We start from the raw sequence: 19,032 nt of genomic DNA, 5'->3' as shown, positions 1-19,032 counted from the left end.
TTGACTTTGGTGGCAGATTGAAGAGCTCTCCTGCTTTCCACTGCAGGCTCAGCCTGTGAGCAGAGAAGGATCCATGAGCCCTATAACGCTTTGCAGCCACTATAATTCACCCTGAAAAGCTCATTTCTGGCCTGATGCCCCCGATCAGGAGCTGGAAATGGCACGAAAAATTGCAGAGGGGAAATTTATTGCTGGGCTTGGTGCAGGATGCTGAGATTGAGCTGTGCAGTGAGGGCTGTGGGGTGCTGCCTCACAGTGCTGCATAGGCTCCAGCATGGGGACAGAGAGGGGTTTCACCTGACACAGCACACTGATAATGAACATCAGCAGCAGTGAATAGTGGATGAGGCACTGATGGTGCTCTCCAGCTGCTGCCCACAGCCAGGTCTATGGACAGGGGTTATAAATGGTTTGAAAACAGCTCCTTTTGGGAGTGAGGGATTTGGGATCTCCCTATGGAGGAAGGGAGCTGTACCCTGCCCCAGCTGAATTTACTGCATGCATCTCGCATTTCAATCTCTGGTTTGCAGCACTGCTTATTTCTCAGCAGCTCTTCCAGTGGCTTGCAGCAGCCATTTAACTGAACTGCAGTGCAGTGCAGTGGACCCCATTCCTTTGTGACTTCAACTGATGGTCAGAGAAAGCAGGAGAGCAGGTTCCATGCTTTCCCCTCCCTTCACTTCCCACAGTGTACAGCAGTGCAGGGGCTGAACTGTCCTGGGTCCCATTCCCTCCTGCATCTGAAGGTTTGTTACCATCAAGCCCTCTTGCTGCACAGCAGTGCATACAGAAATTTAGAAGAAAAACAAGAATATCCTTCCTCCCCCTCTCCCCCTTCCTCTTTCTGTAACATCACCCTCCGAAGTTTACAAAACAGCCATGAGATTGCACTTGCAGGATATGGGGTTGCAATCAGGCAGCCCTACGGGGATGCCCATTAAGAGATGCGTCACTGCTGCCACTTCTGCTCCGTTTGCCCCACGTGGCTGCCATCCATCCCCTCTGCTTCGCTCTGGGGGATGGCAGCGAGCAGCAGGAAGGAGCTGGGGGTGGGTTTGTGGCTGATTACTCAAGAAAAACAAGAAGCAAACAAAGGAAAACGTATCCTAAAGGGAAAGACTTTGTTTTTTTCTTCCTTTTTTTTTGTTTTTTTGTTTTTTTTGTATTTCCAAAGCAAGGACTGTCCAACCAGGGCGTGTGGGAAGGGGTGACCTGCTGCCCATCCCTATGGCTCTTCAACCATCCCAGCTGTCCCAGGGCTGCTTCTAGGAGCTACACGCAGATCCAGACCGTGTAGAGCTCTGCAAGCCCTGCGGCCAAGCTCTGCTCCTCGACATCCCCACGCTGCTTTGTCTCTTGGCCAAGTCCGTGATATTACACCATGTCTTCACTTTTTGTTCTGTTTTGTGTGATTTTTTTTTCTCTTTTTCTTTTTTCTTTTTTTTTTGGTAAAAAATAGTTTCTCCCTCCCTCTCCCCCACCCCCACTCCCCACCCAACCCAACCCAACCAATGTGACAGCCTTCAGGAGTCCAGGGGTGCCGCCTGCACCTCCACAGCCAGGAGCTGCCCGCTGCGTGGACCCTGAGCCCAATGCTGGGCGAGACGGGGGTAAACCACTCGCACGGCCCCTGCATCCCATAGTGCATCACCAGCCCTCCTGGGCTCGTCCCCAAAACCACAGCGAGCCACCAGGCCGGTGGCCAGCAGCAGGATGCTGAGTGCCAGCAGTGTCAGGAGGCACTGCCTGTCCCCGAGGAAGCGGTGGTGGCGGATGGCCTCTTTAGTCCTGGCGTTGACGCATGCCACCTTGGCCTGCAAGTCTACAAAGGCCACGTGGAGGCAAGCCCAGTACTCCGTGTCCTGGTGGAGCCGGGTGATGTTGTACGCGTGGGTCCCCAGTGGGATGCGAGCGACGTTGGTTGTGTCCAAGCTGGAGCTGAGCAGGAAGCTGGACCAGGTGAGGTTGGAGGAGACGGCGTTGAGGTGCGGCTTCCAAGTGAGTAGGATGTGGTAGGGCTGGATGTCCAGCACCACCAGCTCCAAGCTGGCCTCGCTATGCGGGAAGGAGCTGTTGACCAGCACGGTGATGCTCTTGGTGTCTGCCCCCAGCAAGTTGTGGGCCACGCAGGTGTAGAGCCCGGCCTCCTGCGCTGAGATCCCCATGATCTCCAGAGTCCCTTCGGGGTGCACCTTGTAGCGTCCGTCATGTGCATAGGGGATTAACTTCACCCCCAAGGGGGTGACCCAGTAGATCTCCGGATCCGGCTCTGCCATCGCCCGACAATGCAAGGAAATGTTGTCACCATCCGTCACTTCCAGACGGGAGGGAAAACTCTGGGTGGAGATGAGAGGCAGACACCGATCCGCCATCTCTCGGAAGGGGACGTCCCGAATGTGCCTCCTGTTGAGGTCGGGGGGCTCAGCACACAGCGTGGACTGCGGCTCGATGAAGCGGATGCGGGTCTCGGTGCTGTTGACCCAACGGATGACGCAGTCGCAGCGGATGGGGTTGCTGTGGATGCTGATCTCCTGCAGGTTGGGCAGGGACTCGACCGTCTGCTTATGCAAGGCACTTAGGGCGTTGTTGTTGAGCATGAGGGTTTCCATTTGGGGAAGGTGGTGGAAGGCGTTGGGGTGGATGAAGGACAGCTTGGGGTTGTTGGTGACGTCCAGCTTGGTCAGCTCGGGGAGGTTGATCAAGGCGAACTTGTCAATGGACACCAGCTCCTCCATGTTGTTGAGCCCCAGCTCCTTGAGGTGCAGCATGTTGGTGAAGTCACTCTGCCTGACCCTCTGCAATGGGTTTTTGTTCAGATCCAGGAACTTGAGGCTGGGCACTCGCTGCAGCGCCCTTTTGGGGACGGTCACCAGCTTGTTGTCATAGAAAGAGAGGCTCTCCAAGCTGCGCAGCCCCTCCAGCGCGTAGTCCGAGATCTCCCGCAGGTTCATCCCAGCCAGCACCAAGCTGCGAAGGTTTGACAGGGGCCTGAAATTCATATCCAAGATAGCATCCACCCTGTTGCCTCCGATCATGAGAATCTCCAGGCTGGGCAGCATCTGGAACCAGCGGCTGTCTACCATCCGCAGGAGGTTGGAGTTGAGATGCAGGCGCAGGAGGCTGCCGAGGCCGGCGAAGGCACGGGGCGCGATCCTACGCAGTTGATTGTGGTTCAGGTAGAGCTCCTGCAGGCTGCCCAACCCTGGGAAGCTGCTGTCGGGCAGCTCGGTCAGCCGGTTCTCCTCCAGGTGCAGGCTGAGCAGCTGCGGCATGCTCTTCAGGCCGAAATCCCAAACGTTAGAGAAGCTGTTCTGCGACAGGTCCAGCTCTGTGAGGTTTCGGAGATAGTCCAGCTCGCTCTGCTCCAGCCTGGCGATGTTGTTGCTTTGCAGAAGCAATGTGTGCGTCCCCGCTGGCAGATCCTCGGGCACGGCAGTGATGAACAAATCATTGCAGTCCACGGTGGCAGCCTCCCGGTACGCAGAGCGCGGGGTGTACCAGGGTCTGATCTGGCACACGCACTGCAGAGGGCATTTCACCTTCCAGGGTACGATGGGGATGGCAGCAGCAGCCACTATGCAGAGCAGCAGCGAGCTGCCCTGGAAACCTCTCATTTTTGGGTGGTGGAACCGGCCTTCCTTCGGTCAGGAAAAGCTCAGGGGGTGCAGCCAGAGAGGGGCATGGGGTGACCGTGGTGGGGACGGGGTCTGCAGGAGGAGATGCCCCAAGCGAAGCCCTCGGAGCAATCAGCCCCCACTGCCCTGCCTGCCCCCCCCCAGCTGAGGGCACATCACCCCCTGAATGGGACCAGTCCTCTAATCAGAGCTTCGCCTCCTCTTCCTCCCCAGTGGGTTCATTTTGGCACTCCGCTGCATTTTCCTGGTTGCTCCTCAAGATCATTCCTGAAAGAGGGCAGACGAGGAGTTGCGTTAGAGGAGACCTTACACATATGGCACGGGCTGGAGAAGCAAAGCCCCATGCACGGGAGCTCCAGCATCAGCCCCAAGACATACTAATACATGCACTTCATCTGCTTTGTATCAGCAGCATCACCTCTCCCCTCCCAGCCCAAGAGATGTTGGCTCATGGTTGCCCTGTACAGGGCTACCAGCAGCCCATGGACCTCTCACACCCGTCTCATCCTCTTTAGTCCTACATTGCCCTGGCCTGGGGAATCCCACCCCAGCTGCCCTCTGGAAACCAGAGGAGGGGCTGGGACCAACCATCCAACCCCAAGCATGCACCTCAGCACTTAAAGCACTGCTAGGATCTAATTAACAGGACCAGGAGTGGCTGAACTCATTAGAGGCTCCTGGAAGAATAGAGAAGCCCATTAACCCCATCCCTGCTGGGTGCACCCCCTCGTATCACCCCCTTGTTCTCCCTATAAAGGGCTTCCAAACAAACTTTGTTCGGCATCGACTCAACCAAACTGATGCCAGAATCGATCCCTGCACCGCCTGCTGTGGGGGCACTGCCTTTAAAGCACCTCCTGCATTATAGGAGGGGAAGGTGGTATTGATTTCTGCCGCTTCTGATGGACCCTCATCTTTCTTTTTAAATGCACGGACACTCCTGTGGCTGTAAATCTCTCCAGCCATTAAAATATCATAGAATTTTTTCTCCTTAAGAAGAAATAATACGAAAGAATATATATATGTATTCTAATATGTCATCATGGTTGTGAAGAAGAGCCCAGAAAAGTGCTCTTGCCCAGGGTTGGCTATGGAAATCCCTGTGTGTGAGGTGATGCTCCAATGGCCCGGGTGGTTGTATAGCAAAAGGACCCGAATTTACAGAAAACCATCATTTTCTGCTTGTGTTTCTGGTTCTGTTGGACACATTCCCCAAACGGATCAGGGAGGGCTGATGCTGCGCACACAGCATTGCATCAAGAGGCAGCAGAAGCCCAGAGGGGGAAAAAAGAAGAAGAAAAAAAAAAATATAGCACAAAATAGAAAAGCAACGAGAATGAGAATTGATGAGGCACAGAGAAGGGAAGAGTCTTTTCATCAGCAAGTTTGCTGGATGAAGCCAGGAGATAAATCACTGCATGGAAGGAGCTTTGGTCGCTGCTGCCTCTCCCCTGCTGCCACGGAGCAGCCCGGCTGCGGGAGATGGATGGCTGCAGCTGAGCCGGCTCCCTGCCCTCCCCTCTCCCTTAGCAGCAGGGAGAGGGGCTGATGGTCCCCGGGGTGTGCAATGGGGCAGGAGGTGATGGAGAGCCTCTGTCACCCTGATAGGGTGCTGTGTGGGGAAAGGCAGAGGTTGAGCAGTGGATCTTCTCTGCAAGCAGCATCAATCCTGCAGTGGTGTCCCCGGGTGATGTCCCCAAGGTTTAGCAGCCATCTCAACCACCTTGGGTGCACAGCACTGCCCTGAGCGTGCTGTGAGCTCCTGCCAAACCCTCCTCTTTTCTGAATGACGGCTTTACCGAATCTGAGTGTGGCTGTCACAGCTTTCCCATTTCGCTGTGCTCAGGCAGCCGTGAGCCTCTGCGTCCCCATCAATGCAGTGCCAGATGAGAAGTGGCAGCCAGATGCTGGAGGACCTGCCCCCCCCCCCCCCAATGCCTTTTTGCTCTTTTCCAGGGCATGATGCTATAGAGGAGCCCAAGGGGGATCCAACCCTTGCGTGCAGGGAGCAGGAGGGTGGGAACACACAGCTCTGCAGGGCTTTGCAGCCTGAGATGCACACGCTTGCTCCAGCCCTGCAGGATCCTCTCTGTGCACTGAGATACCGAGATCAGACCCGTGTGTGCATCTCTCCTGTGTGCACCCCCACGGAAGGGATTTATGGCAGAGCTTCATCCCTCCTTCAGCTTGGGTGATGTTTATCCCTGTACTGAAGTCACATCTGCGCTGCTCAAACCTCACAGGTTGTGTTAACGAGAAAACCAGCAGTGAGTTAAAGGGTTCTGTATTGATTACTTGCAAAACTTGGAAGTAAGGCACCCTGCCACGATCTGAAATGCTCCTCTATCCCTCTTTGTCTGCAGCATTCCATCCTGCAGGGCTTTGCTGTGATGGCCCGTTGGTGTGGTGTGGTTGGGGATAAGCACAGCATCACCATGTTAACAGCCTTCGGTGGTTCTGGAAGTGAAATGCCAGTGCTGGAGCATCGCTGTGGGCTGTGTGATGGTGTGGAGCACAGGATCAACCCCGAGCTACAATGTGCTGAGTACATCCCAAGGGATCTCTGAACTGCAGCATTCTGGATGAGCCACAACTGCGATACTGGCAGTATCTACTAGATAGCTGTTAATCTCTAATGAATGCTTTTAATGATCACCTGCTTAACATACAATACCTGACCTGTTAAATCTCATTTAAAGTGCTGAGGACCAGTCGTTATCGGGGGCTGATGGTGGTGGGGTGGAGTGGGAAATGATGGAGCTGTGGGTGCCCCTGTTCGTGGCGGGGAGTGGGAGGTGATGGTCTATAGAGGTCCTTTTCAATCCCAACCCTTCTGTGATTTGAGGCACACAGCCTCGTGGTGTTGGGCTGATGATTGGACGTGATGATCTCAGTATTCTTTTCCAACCTTAATAACTCGATGATTATTCTATGACTCAAGGATTCTCCCCTCCCCACCGCAGCCATCTGCCGATGCTCCAACCAGCTCTGATTTCCTTCCAGCCCACCAACAGCAATGGGCAGCACTACCTCCATTGGTGCAGGTGGGATGTGGGAGTGAAAAGAGGAAGAGATGGAGTGCTGCAGCTCAGCATCATGCGTGGCTGTGGCTGGAGACCTCAGCAGAACCTCTGCTGGGTGCGAGTTCTGCTTTTCTCCCACACGAGGAGCTGATGGAAGCTTTGCCATGCACACGTGGCACTGTGGATCAGAGATGCTCAGCCCCCATCTCAGCCTCACGTTGGGAGCGCAGCAAAAAACCCTCCAGGCTTGCATTCTGTTGTGTCCATACAAACCTTGTGTACGAAGCAATGGCACAGCAATGGCACAGCAACGCTCAGCGTTTCTGGAAGCTGAATGCCTCCCCAGCCCTCCTGCTGCAATCCTGTGTTCAGCAGCAGCACAGCTGGGTTGCAGCATCAGTACCCCAGGGTGGAAAAGCAGCCTCTCCATTGAGCGCAAAGCAACCGACCCAGATCTCGGCAGGGAGTTTGCTGCCACGTCAGAAAATAAACCAATAAATAAATAACTACAAATCCACCCAATCCCTCCGGTAACGTGGCAACTCCCCAGCACTGCTTTTCTCATCTGTATGCTTTGTCACAGCCCCGCACCATCCGCCGGGTGAGCGCCATGGCAACGCTGTGGTCTTTAAACACAGGAGTTTGTGCTGTGATCGCAAACAGCATTAGGCAATTTAATTAAGCAGCTGGCAAAGGAAAAACTTTGCCTGTTTGAGGCGTTTTATTAAATTCGGGGGCATTATGCAGCTCTACGCCCTTGCTGCATGGTTGGAGGGACGCTCCTGCCCCGGCCCTGCTGCAGCTTCAAAGCAAATAAACAGCACGGAGTAGAGGATGGGAAATCCTACATGGATCCTTGCAACCAGCAAAGGCACGGATGGGGCAAAGCCATTCTCTGTGCTGAGCTGTTACTCCCCAGGAAGCATTTGCACAAGGCAGGGAGCAGAGCCCTGGGTTGCTGCTCTGGGTGTTTCTTTCCTTGGTTAAGCCACGTTTTTTGCAAGCAGACTCAGGGACTCTGCTTGCTGCCTGAGGGCCTCGTCCTGCAGCTCTCCTGGCAGGGAGGGAGATAAGGTTGGTTCTGCTCATCCAGGAAGAAGCCAGCAGATAAAATGCTGCCAGGGAGCGTGCAAAGCAAACAGCTCCACTGCTGCATCTCCTATCAGCCCTATCCACCCGCAGCCGGCGGGCAGCAGCCACGCTCACCCCCTTATCAGACTGCTGCTCCCCACCCCCCCAACAGTGCTTTGGGTGGTTTTTAATGAGGAGGGTTGGGAAATGAGGCTGCTCTGCCTCATCTTTTACTTTCAGGCTCTGGACCCACAGGTGTCCCTGGCTTCTGTGCTGGCCCTGAGTGGTCCTGTGCCATCCTCCTGCTATGGGAAGCCCCGAGGCTGTTTCATTGAGATAACTCCACCAGGAGCCCTGGGGCTGCCTGGTTTCAGGGTTGGTCTCAGGGTTATCGTGTGCATTTGTAAATGTTTTTCAAAAGCAAGCTGGAAGAGCTGACTGATCTCCTGGCTGGATCGCTGGGAAGATGGATTCTCAGCCTCAGCTTGTGGCTGAATCGTTCCTCACTCTGAAATATTGGTGTCCTCAGCAGACCCTGTGCTGCATTGGGCAGCATCTCGGTGCGTTTTTGGATGCTGCTCACACGACTGGCACATCTCCGGGCTGCAGCAGGGCTCAGCTGTGCGTGGCCACTGCAGCTCTGTCCCCTTCCTCCTCACCCTCCCATTGCAAACATCCCAAACCCAGAGCATCCCCGATACCACAGGATGGAGATGGGAGAGGTGGGGATGGGATGGAATGTTGGCTGCTTCCCATCCTTCTACCACCGGCTCCGCTCTGCTGCTGTGCTCATCCTCTAACTTGCTGTTTGCCCTTTCCAACTGTTGCTGCAATGTCTCTGTTTCCAGAATGCTATCTCCCCAATCTTCTTCCTGAGTGGCAATAGCTAATTTAGAGCCCTTCACTGCGTAAAAGCCTCTGAGAGCCTCGTGCAGGGTTCCAAATGCCATTTGGCTCCTTCATCACCAGCAGGCTTTAGAAAATGCTGTCTGCTATCGATGGAGCTCAGCACTGAGTCCATTCAGCTCCCTGCAGTTCTTTTGCTTAGGACCCCGTGTGGGACCCCCAGCCTTGGGGACATGCCTTGTGGAGATGCTGCTGTGCCCTTCAGTCCCTGCACCGTGCCCTTGCCAGCATGCAGCTCTGTGTTTTTACACCAGGATCTTGCTCCATTTGAGGTGAGGTTTAACTCCATTCTGCCAGGTTTGGAGGCAGAAATTAAGGCTTTCTTCCCCAAAACTCTGTGTGCAGTGATGGGGTGCACCATGCAGCATCAGGGAGCTGTGCTGCAGGCAATGCCTGTCCCTGCTATTGCCTGGCAGACAAACAGCCCCGGTGCTGCAATGAGCCACGTGGCTCCTCCTGCCCGCTGCACTGCTCAGTTATTGAACTGCCTGGAAATCACCCCCAGCTCTCTCATAATCAGCTCACTACAGACCTGCTGTCCAAGGCTGGTGAGGAGAGCTGTGCCAACGTGCACCAAATTGGCTCACAGCAAAATGGGGGCACTGATGCAATCCTCTGAGCCCCTCTCCAACCCTTTTTCCTTGCTTCCAAACCCCGTAGCCCCCCAGCATAGAACTGGGCAGCAGTGAGATGCAGCAGTGCAGCCTCTGTGCTGGTGAACAGCATGCTCGTGTCACTTGTGCCATTAGCAGAGCCCTTTTCCTGCCATTTGCTGTCATTTTCTGGTGGCTGACAGACACTGCTGCTGCCGTGTGACAACGGGGCCATGGGGCACTGGGGATGGGAAGAGAAGGAGGAGGAGGAGGAGGAGGAGAAGGTGGAAGGAGCAGCATTTTCATGGGGGAGAAAGCCAAAGTTTAGTGCTCTCAGCCTGCAGTCTGCCCACAGCCTTTTGTGCTCCAGCTTTCTGGCTATGGGGCAGACGAGAGGATGGAAAGGAGAGAAAGTGGTGGGGAAGGAGGGGGGAACCCTGGAAAAGCAGAAATCCCCAAAGGTGGCAAATCAAGGAGAGCTCTGACTCTTGGCCACAGCACTGAAGGAGGGGCGAAGGCTCTCTCAGATCTCTGCCCGCCCTGCTCTGGTTTTAGGGTGTTTTCTGCAGGATCTCATGGTTGCATGCCCACGAGTGACACCACGGCTTGTTCCATTCCTGGGTGATGGGAGGAGCTGCTATGAATGGATGCTGAGTGCACGAGGAATTGAACACTGAGATGCAGAGCACCGAGACAGGCACTGGCTGCTTGGCAGAGCCCTGGCCTTGAAAGTGGAGCAGATGCCAGTCCCAGACAGCCCCGTCAATTCCAGCTAATAAAAAGGATATTTTGCATGTTGGGCATTTTGCAGAGGCTTTAATGAGAACAAACAAAGGCTCCTTGGTGCAGATCAGGGGGTGCAGGAGAGCAGCACCCACTGGTCTCAGCCCACCCCCCTGCACCCATAGGACCACACAGCAGCTCCATGGGGCCAAACAGCAACAAGGAAGGTCAGTGCCCCCAAAACAGCCCCGAATGGTGACACTGGAACTGCTGTGCCATGCTACAGCCTGATGTCTGCCACTTCCCACGCGGGTTATCCAGGAGAAGGAAGCATCACCAGAAGGGTTAAACTTTTTTTTCCCTCTTCCCATTTCCTAAAGGAGAGATTTCATGCCATGCTGAATAAATAAAATAATGTGATATTACAAAAGACTGCAGCGCAGTATATTAGATAGCACAGCACCGTTGCAGGGCGTCTGTCAGCACCAATCACCGTGACTGATGACTTATCAAGAATGGACCTGACATTTCCAAATGAGCTGTTTTGATAGAGCTGTCATTCAAAAGGGATCTAAAATAAAATAATAATAATAATAAAAGCACCCGATAGGAACAGGAAGGGAAAATGGAAAACATTTGCCGCCTTCATCCCTCCTGTTTAAGGCTTCCCAGCTCGGCAGCGAGACAATGAGGTGTGGGGCACAGTTCAGCAGTGCTTTGCTGCTGGGGGAGCTCCCTGCAGGAGATGGGGGGCTGCAGCCCTGCGCCTTGCCCAGCTGGCACGGGGGGCTGCATTGCAAGGGGCTCTTTTGCATTGCAGAAAGCAAGAGTGGGGTTGTGGGTGCCTGCCTCCAAACGGGCGCACGTCCCGGATGGGTGCATGCCATTAGCACCTTAGGGTTGGGTGCAGCTGCAGCCCCTCTGTGCTTGCATGGCTGGGAGATGGCGGGGTAGGGAGGGGAAGGAGCAGCTCGAGACAACTCTCTGTCCTTGGAGGAACTGACAAAATATTGTTTTCCTAAAAGCCCCAGAAAATGCTTTTCGCATGACTGAGCTCCGCGGAGATACTCATCCATTCGAGGCAGGAGGAGAGGGGCTGCTCTGCGAAGGAACTTTGGGATGTGTCATTAATGGTTTGAAAGGAGTGTGAAAAAAACCCAACCTGACGCTGGATGCAGGCGTGTGCATGGATAGCAGGAGAAAATGGTAATGAGCGCAGAACCCAACCGCCACAGCTCTGACCTGCAGCGAAGCGGCGATGCTCAGCATCGCCCTGCGCCCTCCAGCCTTGAGCTCCTGCCCAATTAAGCACACAGCTCTAACGGGGTTCTCCTGGCCCTAACGAGCCCCTGTCGTTAGCTGATTGCTGTGCTGTATCACTGCCACTTGTCAGCACGGTGACAGCGGGAGCAGTGAGGTGACGCTGAGACGTGGAGCAGGGAGTGGAGCAGAGCTGATTTAGTCAAATAGGGCAAAACTAAGGACACCCAAATTGCTGCATGGGGCTGAGCTGATGGTTAAGACCCCAGGCAAGGGCCCACATCTCCCTGATTTTGCCAGGAACAGGCAGTGGGGCTGCTGTGCGCTGCGGTGTTGTAGGATCCCAGCATAGGGTGCATGGGCTCTGGCTTTGGAGGAGCTCCACAAGCAGCTGCTGTCACAGAACCACAGATTTGTTGAGGTTGGAAAACACTTTGGGGATCGTTGCATCCAACTGTAAGTGTGACCTATTGAGCCTGTCCCTACCCACATCTGTTTACACCATGACCACACATCTCTTACATACCTCCAGGCTCAGAGACTCCAGAACTTCCCTGGGCAGACCATTGCAATGCTTGAGCACCATCTGCATGGAGAGATTCTTCGTAACATCCAGTCTAAAGCAGGTCTCCAGCCTACACCAGGTTTCTCAAAGAGAGTCTCATGATCTCACAAGTCACATCTCTGGCTGTGACACCACTCCTGCAGCCATTTGAAGCCATGAGAATCACTGAGCTTAAGCCTTTCCTTCACCAAGATCTGCCCATACGCACGTTTGCATGGTACTGCACCCCAAGGATTTCAATCTATGGCAACTTGAAGCACTTATTTTACAACCTGGATTAGTTAGTTACTGAAAGGCTGCTTTTATGGTTTCAGATGTCACCCACCAAGTTTTAAAACCTAGCAGGGCACAGAACGTATTTTCCCCTTAAAGAAAAGCTACTCTTCAGTTTGAGCAATGACTGCCAGACACCATCGTGTTCCCCCCATGGTTTTAATTGGTGCTGTTGGAGAGCTGCACCCCGGGAGGCTCAGCCTCCACCATAACGAAGGAGGAGCATTGAGGTTCAGCCCATTTCACCTTCGGGCCCCACCAGATGGGATCTCCCAGTACGAGGGGTGCAACCACTGCTTCCTTCCATCTAAGCCAGCTATTCCAGTGAAAGGTAATTCAGTGGGATGATGGATTCCTTAGGAAACATCGCCAGCTCCGAAAGGCGCAGCGGATGATGGCGCCACGGGGATGTGGGGATGGAGGAGGAAGGAGGGGGGGCGACGGCCGGAGATGTTTGGCAGCAGCGAGGTAAAATCAGAATGGGGGGGAAAAAACAGTGCGTTGTTTCAGATTAAATGCCCACCCCCTGCTTCAAAGGGCAGGCGGAGAGGCTAACAGGCTGTGACAAAGCAGAACGCATGGACACGGGCAGCCAATTCCCCTAAATACGGCTTTCTTCGGCCTTGATGTCTGCAAACGAGTGGCCTGCAATAAAAAATGAATGCGTTCCCCTGCACTCCCCACCGTGGGCACGGCTGTGGTCCTGGCCCACCCCATCCCCACGGAGCCCTGAAGTGCTGGGGCCGTGGGAGAAGGAGCGAGACGGCATCACTTAGCCTTCATTAGGCCAAATTAAAATCAGAACCGAGATGACAATTACAATTTGTGCCCAGCTAATTGTTCACCTCAGAAGCTGATCGTTGCGCAGATTGGGGAAATTAATTGTTTGCAATCCCAGGTGGGCTGGCTCTGAAACCTGCTGGAGGCGTGGAGCTCCTATGGGCACCGCAGGCAGGAGATGTGTGCTGCACTGCTGGGGGGCTGCAGACCCCAATCCTTGCTTCAACCCACCCTGAGCAGCTGCACAGTGGCTGAATTTGATGCAGCTTGCAGCCTGGCCCCTTGCATCCTGCAGCCTGCTCCTTTGTAACATGCAGCCAGCTCCATGGCTTTCACCCATTGGAAGGGTCTTAACCCATCACTTGCCATCTTCTCAGTGGCAGCACTGCTGTCCTCACTGCTGGCTGACAGAATGGCTTTGCTTGTGATGTCTCTCCATGCACACCCTTCCTTCTGGGGCTTGGGGTGCTGCAGCCATTGCTGCTCCTGGTGTCAGCCAAGCTCCTGTCAATCAAGCCCGACTCTTCAGAGCATCCTGCTGGAATTTAGATTTTTTTAATCCTCGGGGTGCTTGGGAAAGGGTGTTATGAGCACTCGGGTGTAATTATAGCTTCTAATGAGGCTGCCAGAGAGGGGGAAGGTGCCAGATTTCAGCGGAAACGGAGACCTCCAGCTTCTGCCTTCTCCCACCCCGCAGGTTGCTGGCAGGATCTCGGCTGCGACGCTGCTGCGTGGGAGCTGGATCCCTGCAGAGCTGGGGCTGGGCGTGCTGCAGGCTCATCCGTGGGCCAGCACCTTTTGCAACCTGCAACTGGGTCCTTTTTTCAACCTGCAGCCTGCATCTTTGCAATCTGAAGCTGGGACCCTTGCGACCTGCAACCAGGTCCTTTTGCAACCTGCAGCCAGGTCCCTTGCAACCTGCAGCCTGAACCTTTATAACCTGCTGCCAGCTCCTTTTGCAACCTGCAGCCTGAACCTCTGCAATCTGGGAAGCTGGGATCCTTGCAATGTGCAGCTGGGTCCTTTGCAACCTGCTGCAATCCCACACTAGAAGGGCTGCTTTTCCCTCTCCTCCTCCTTTTCTCACCTGCAATTCCTAAAGCAGACTGCAGCTCCTCTCCCTGGGATCAGGGTCTCATTTGCTCACTTTTCTTTGGCTCTCAGACAGCTCCTGCAATCCCAGCAGCCCGGGGCACAGAGCATGGAGCACTGCCAGCAGCCAGGCACTGGGACTTGATCACTCCTATGCTGTACACACCTAATGAGCTGCACCAACATGACAGCAATAACAGCTCGTAACACACAACACAAGTGTGTGCTTGTGCCTTGCAGCGATGTGAGTGCTGGAGAGACAGGAAATGATGGTGTACGTATCCATGACATACCATTGCCCTCTGTTGTGTGCTGCAGATACAGAAAAGCCCACAGATGGTTGGGGTGGGATGAAGCACAGCCTGCAGAGGGAACAGGGAGCAAGATTTTCAACCCCGGTGAGCCTGACGGAATGATGCAGGCAGCTCTGAAGCTCTGGACACTGAGTCTTTGTGAAAAATCAAGGCAGCATGGCACAGGAGCTGGGACTGGAGAGAGATGCTCACATCTCTTCCGTTTATTCCTACATCTTTCTAATCAACCAAGCAAGCAGCACGCCTGGAGCTGCAGCATGCAAGCTGCTTGAAACCTCCTTTCCAAAGATATGAAATCCATGGGAAAGTATCCATTGCTCCTTGCTTCTCCTGGTCACCCCGTGTCCCCAGCCCACTCAGCACAAGGCTCTGTGGGCACTCAGCACAAGGCATCCCATGGGCATCCTGACCCTGAGGCCAGCACAGGTCTGCTTGGGGTGACTCCATCCAGGCAAGCACAGCTGCATCACCCTGGGGACTCTCCCCAGCTGAGCAGCATGGAAACAGGAGGATCAATAGGAGCGTGGCTGTAACCCTCCCCCCTTGCTGCCCACACCGAGGCCATGGCAGCATCCTTCAGAGCAGGGATGCTCGGGGCAATGTCAAAAAGCCTTTTGAGCTCTGCTGCCCAAATTTGCTGGCAGCAAATCCAAACTGCTGCGAGGAAGCTGTCACCTGGGGAACACACATCCATGTCAATGTGGCACTGGGATAAAGTCTCACTTCCCAGTTCAAGCGCTGGGACAGCAGCTCCGGGCAGCTGAGTGTGGGGTTCATGCACTGCCCTCTGCCCCCAGCCCAGGGGATGCTTTAGGCTGAAGTGCTCTCACTGCAGCATTTTGATATCAGTCCCTTCAGATGGATAAACCGCAGCTCTTTACGCTTTCTTCAGCAGGTGGGGAAGAACAGTTTATTGAACACAGCTTAAAACAGGGAAGGAATTCCTGAGCGTAATTAAAATCTAAGCCACGATGGGACGTTTGCTGTTGTTTCTCCAGAGATGCCTGTTGCTGGAGACAATATTTCTTCAGCTAAGCAGTTGTGCTGCAGGCAGGGGATGCTGCACAGGGGCAGGAGGGCAGCTGTCTGCCTATGCTGACCTGAGGGTCGCAGGCGATGCTTCAGCAGCTCATTAGGACACAAGAGCCATGAGGAGCACACGGGTGGCACTGCAGGTTGGATGTCGAGCTGCTCCCAGTGCTGCTGCCAGAATCCTTCCTGCTCCCTGCTCACCCACCAGATGCAACGAGCAGCACTAACAGCAGGCAGGGCTGTGCTATGAAGGAGCTGCTCAGGAGAGCTCAGAGCTGCACTGAAAACCCCACGCTGACTTCAGGTCCTGCTCCATCCCCACAAACTGCAGTGGCAAATCGTGCCTAAGCTGCCCCCAATGAACCTGGGTGAGGCGTTCATTTTTTTGTGTGTTAAGCATGGGTTGAAAACAAGAGAGCATTGATTTCTCTCCCCAAGCTGAGTTTCGCACCTCAGAATGCTGTCCAACCCTGCGGTGGTTTTGGGGTTTGCATGGGGCCCCTCTCATTTCTCTGCTTTCTGCTGCATCTCTGTCTTGCTGGAGCAGTCCCTCTCCATCCCCACACATCTGTGCTATCCTCTGGGTAAAAAAGAAGCTGTGCTTCAGCACTTGCCTTGTGCAAAGGACTCCAGCTTTTGCTGCTCCCTAGGAAGCTGTGCTGACAACACCAGGGAGCATCCCCAGCCCGATCCCTGCTGAGAAACCCATGGGATAAATCTGTTCTTTGAGGCCGAGGGGAGGCAAAGCAACATCCAGCAGTCAAAGGAAAAAAAAGAAAATCACCCAAACCGTAGATTACTGCAAATGCCAATAAGTCATTAGGAATCACAAGAAAAATGTAGGGTTGCCATAGCAACTGCCATGCATGGCTTTTGGGGATGCTTCACCCCTTCCTAGGGCGGGGATGGAGGAAAAGCTCTGTGCTGTGGCACTGTTCCTATTTGGTTTGGGGGTGATGAGCCCCACCTGGGGAGCAGAGAGGCTTTGCCACCAGTGAAGACCTCAGGGACCATCCCAGTGAGATGGGGATCGTGGGGTCTTCCCATCCAAGCAGAGCTGCTGGGCCGTTTCTCCCACCTGGCACAGCCCCGTGGTGCTGAGCCTCACACACAGCTCCTTTTCCACGGCATCTTTGGACAAATGCTTTAGCAAAATGCAACCTATCCCTCTTCTGTTTCCCCTCTGCTTCCCTTTCCTGTGCTCTCCCTTCACCCAACCAGGATTGCAGCAGAACCCTCTGGGTGCCACAGCAACAAAACCTCATTCCCTTCCCCTAAGTGCCACAGGTGCCTGAGCAGCAAGACGCAACAAGATGCCCCACAAAGCAGAGAGAAGGGAGGACGCTGCTGGGTGGACAGGAGCCTCTCACTGCAAACTTCTCCCCCTCCCTGCTGGGCTTTTTCAACTCATTTAGCTCCATAATCCCATTACTGACAGGCGCTGCCCAAGGAGACTGTTTGCATCAAGGACACCAGCAGAACCAAGATTGGCCCCAAGCCCTGGGCAGGATGGAGCAGTGCAGTGGGAAGTGATGCCTTAGCACCCATCACCCATTTCCCTTCTAAGCACAGCAGTTTCCCAAAGGAAAATGACTTTGACTGCATGTTCCTCCCGTTCTCAGTCCCCATTCAGCACTTGAGAAAACATAAAATAAAGCAAAATGTGACGCTGGGCTCCTCTGCGGCTCGGAGCTCCACAGTGCAGTGTGACATGGAGCCAGCCCTGACTGCTGCTCCTTTCCAGTGCTCAATGCAGGGTCAGATTCTGCTGCTGCACCGTAGGTGTGGGAAGGTCTGACCTGACTCCGGACCGATGGAGCGACGTAACCCACACGATGCTGCACAAATCCTGCCCTGGGAAGCCTGGCTTCTCAGCCCTCAGCACATAGAAGGGAAGAAAACTGACTCAGGAATGGGAATTGCCACATTTTCTCCGTGTTTCTAAAAGCATTCGCCAGAAAATGCAGCTCTGGATCAACCGCGGCCATCTGCAAATTCGGATCAGACGCCGCAGAGCTCACAGAGCAAAGCCTGAACCCAATTGGACTCCTCACGTCAAGCAAGCAGGGCTGGTTCTGCGTTTCCAAACCACGTTTTGAAAGGCTGAACCTCTGAATTAAATTGAATTATCATACTACGAAAGAGCAATGGGCACCCAATTAAAACGCGCATTCCGGCGCAAAACAAATTGCTTCATTTCGTAACGTTGCATAAAGAGGAAAGAAGAATTCTTGTTCTTTTCCCAGGTGCCAGCATCGCTTTCTCTGTTTTTCCACACTGATGCTCTTCACCCACACGGCCCTGCTGGGATGAGTGGGGTTTCCCTGTGTTTTCTACCCTCAAACTAAGCTGGGATTAGTTCTCCTGTCGGGAAAGGTTGGTTGAAATGCAAAATCCCCTTTATGCTGATTGCAAATTTGGCACTGATGAAAGCTTTTCCATTCAAAGCAATTGCTGAGGAGCACGGCGGCTTCGTGCAAAGTAGGTTTCCCACTACGAAGCTGGAGATGAGGCTCTGCTCAGCTACGGGCAATGGGAGGACAGCGTGGGCAGACCCTGACCCTGCACACCAAGCTTGATGCTGGAGAGGCTGCTTTATGGCCAGTGATAAATGCCACGAAATATGGTTTTATAATAGTGCCTGGGATGGGCTTTTAAATCCAGCGGGCAGCTCTGGGGCCTGGAGGGGGTCAGAAAATACGGGCGCGTTTATAAGCTGCTGGAGGGGGAAGCTGGCATTCATTCTGAGTAAGGATGGTGAATAATTTATCAGGAGTGATTTGTTGATGAAGTTCTTCTCTTCTGCCCGTCTGGGTAAAAAGCACCCCGGTGCAGAGAGCCAGCAGCAGGCTATAAGGCACTGCTACGTCCCCATTAAGCCCTTTGTGAACGGTCTGGGAACGGATCCCGATTTTCCCATCTTTCTTTGTTATTTGCTTATTGCAAACTCCACAACAGAGCCGGGGCATCGTTCCCACTGTTTGCAAACAGCTGGCGGGGAGCAAGGCATGAGATGTCTGGGGGGGGCTGCTCTGAGGATCCATCACCCCCCTCTCTCATGGGATAGGGGCATCGCTGGGACCCCGCTCCTTGCATTGAGGGACCCTGCAGCCCACCCCACCCCCATGCAGGGCACAGAAACAGGGCTGGGGGCTGCCAACCCCCTGCTGAGCCCCCGCTGCTCCCAGCCGTGACCGGAGTGATTTTCTCGGCCATTTACCCCCTTCCTAAACCCACCCATTGAAGCAGCCTCTTGCAAGCCCTCTGTACATTTATTCATCACAAAATACTCTCTGCTGTCAACCACCAGTGAACCACTGTGTCACTGCCTGGGTGCTGGATGCTGACTGGCTGTGGGGTCAGTGTGGAACGGGGGGAACCTGGATCCCCACAGAATGCAGGGGTTCTTTGGGGCATGGTACAACTGGTGATCAATGAGCATCAGCAAACAAAGCCCAACCCCTACATGCGACCCCGAATCCAAGGAGACCAACTCCCTTCATAGGAACAAGTTTACGACTCGTTGAATTGTGACGTTTCTCTGTTCCCAATGCATTCCCAGTAAGCAACCCTGCTCCCTGTTGCTCTGCCCAGGGCTGGGCTGGGAGCTGCTGCTCACGCTGCAGACATTTCCCCATTTCATGGCCAGGAGAGCCAAAGTCATGCATATATCCCCATCATACCAAGCTGGGAAGGAGCTGCCATGGGTCAGTGTTGTGCTGGCAGCTCGTTAGGAAATCTGCCATGTGCTGGTCCATGCTCAAG

The 19,032-nt window shown here is 54.2% G+C and overlaps 1 protein-coding gene across 1 annotated transcript; it reads right to left on the bottom strand.

Moving 5' to 3' along the window:
• Window positions 1-1,523: 1,523 nt before the first annotated feature.
• On the bottom strand, window positions 1,524-3,614 carry LRRN2 (leucine rich repeat neuronal 2; the record flags this gene model as incomplete). The annotated part of the gene is made up of 1 exon (XM_079546515.1): window positions 1,524-3,614. The coding sequence occupies one exon, from the start codon at window positions 3,612-3,614 to the stop codon at window positions 1,524-1,526; it is 2,091 nt and encodes a 696-aa protein (XP_079402641.1).
• Window positions 3,615-19,032: the final 15,418 nt, after the last annotated feature.

Source organism: Tetrao urogallus (assembly GCF_951394365.1).
Source record: "Tetrao urogallus genome assembly, chromosome: 24".
Classification (NCBI taxonomy): domain Eukaryota; kingdom Metazoa; phylum Chordata; class Aves; order Galliformes; family Phasianidae; genus Tetrao; species Tetrao urogallus.
The sequence above is the reverse complement of the archived record's forward strand: the minus strand, read 5'-3'. Positions and strand labels throughout refer to the sequence as shown.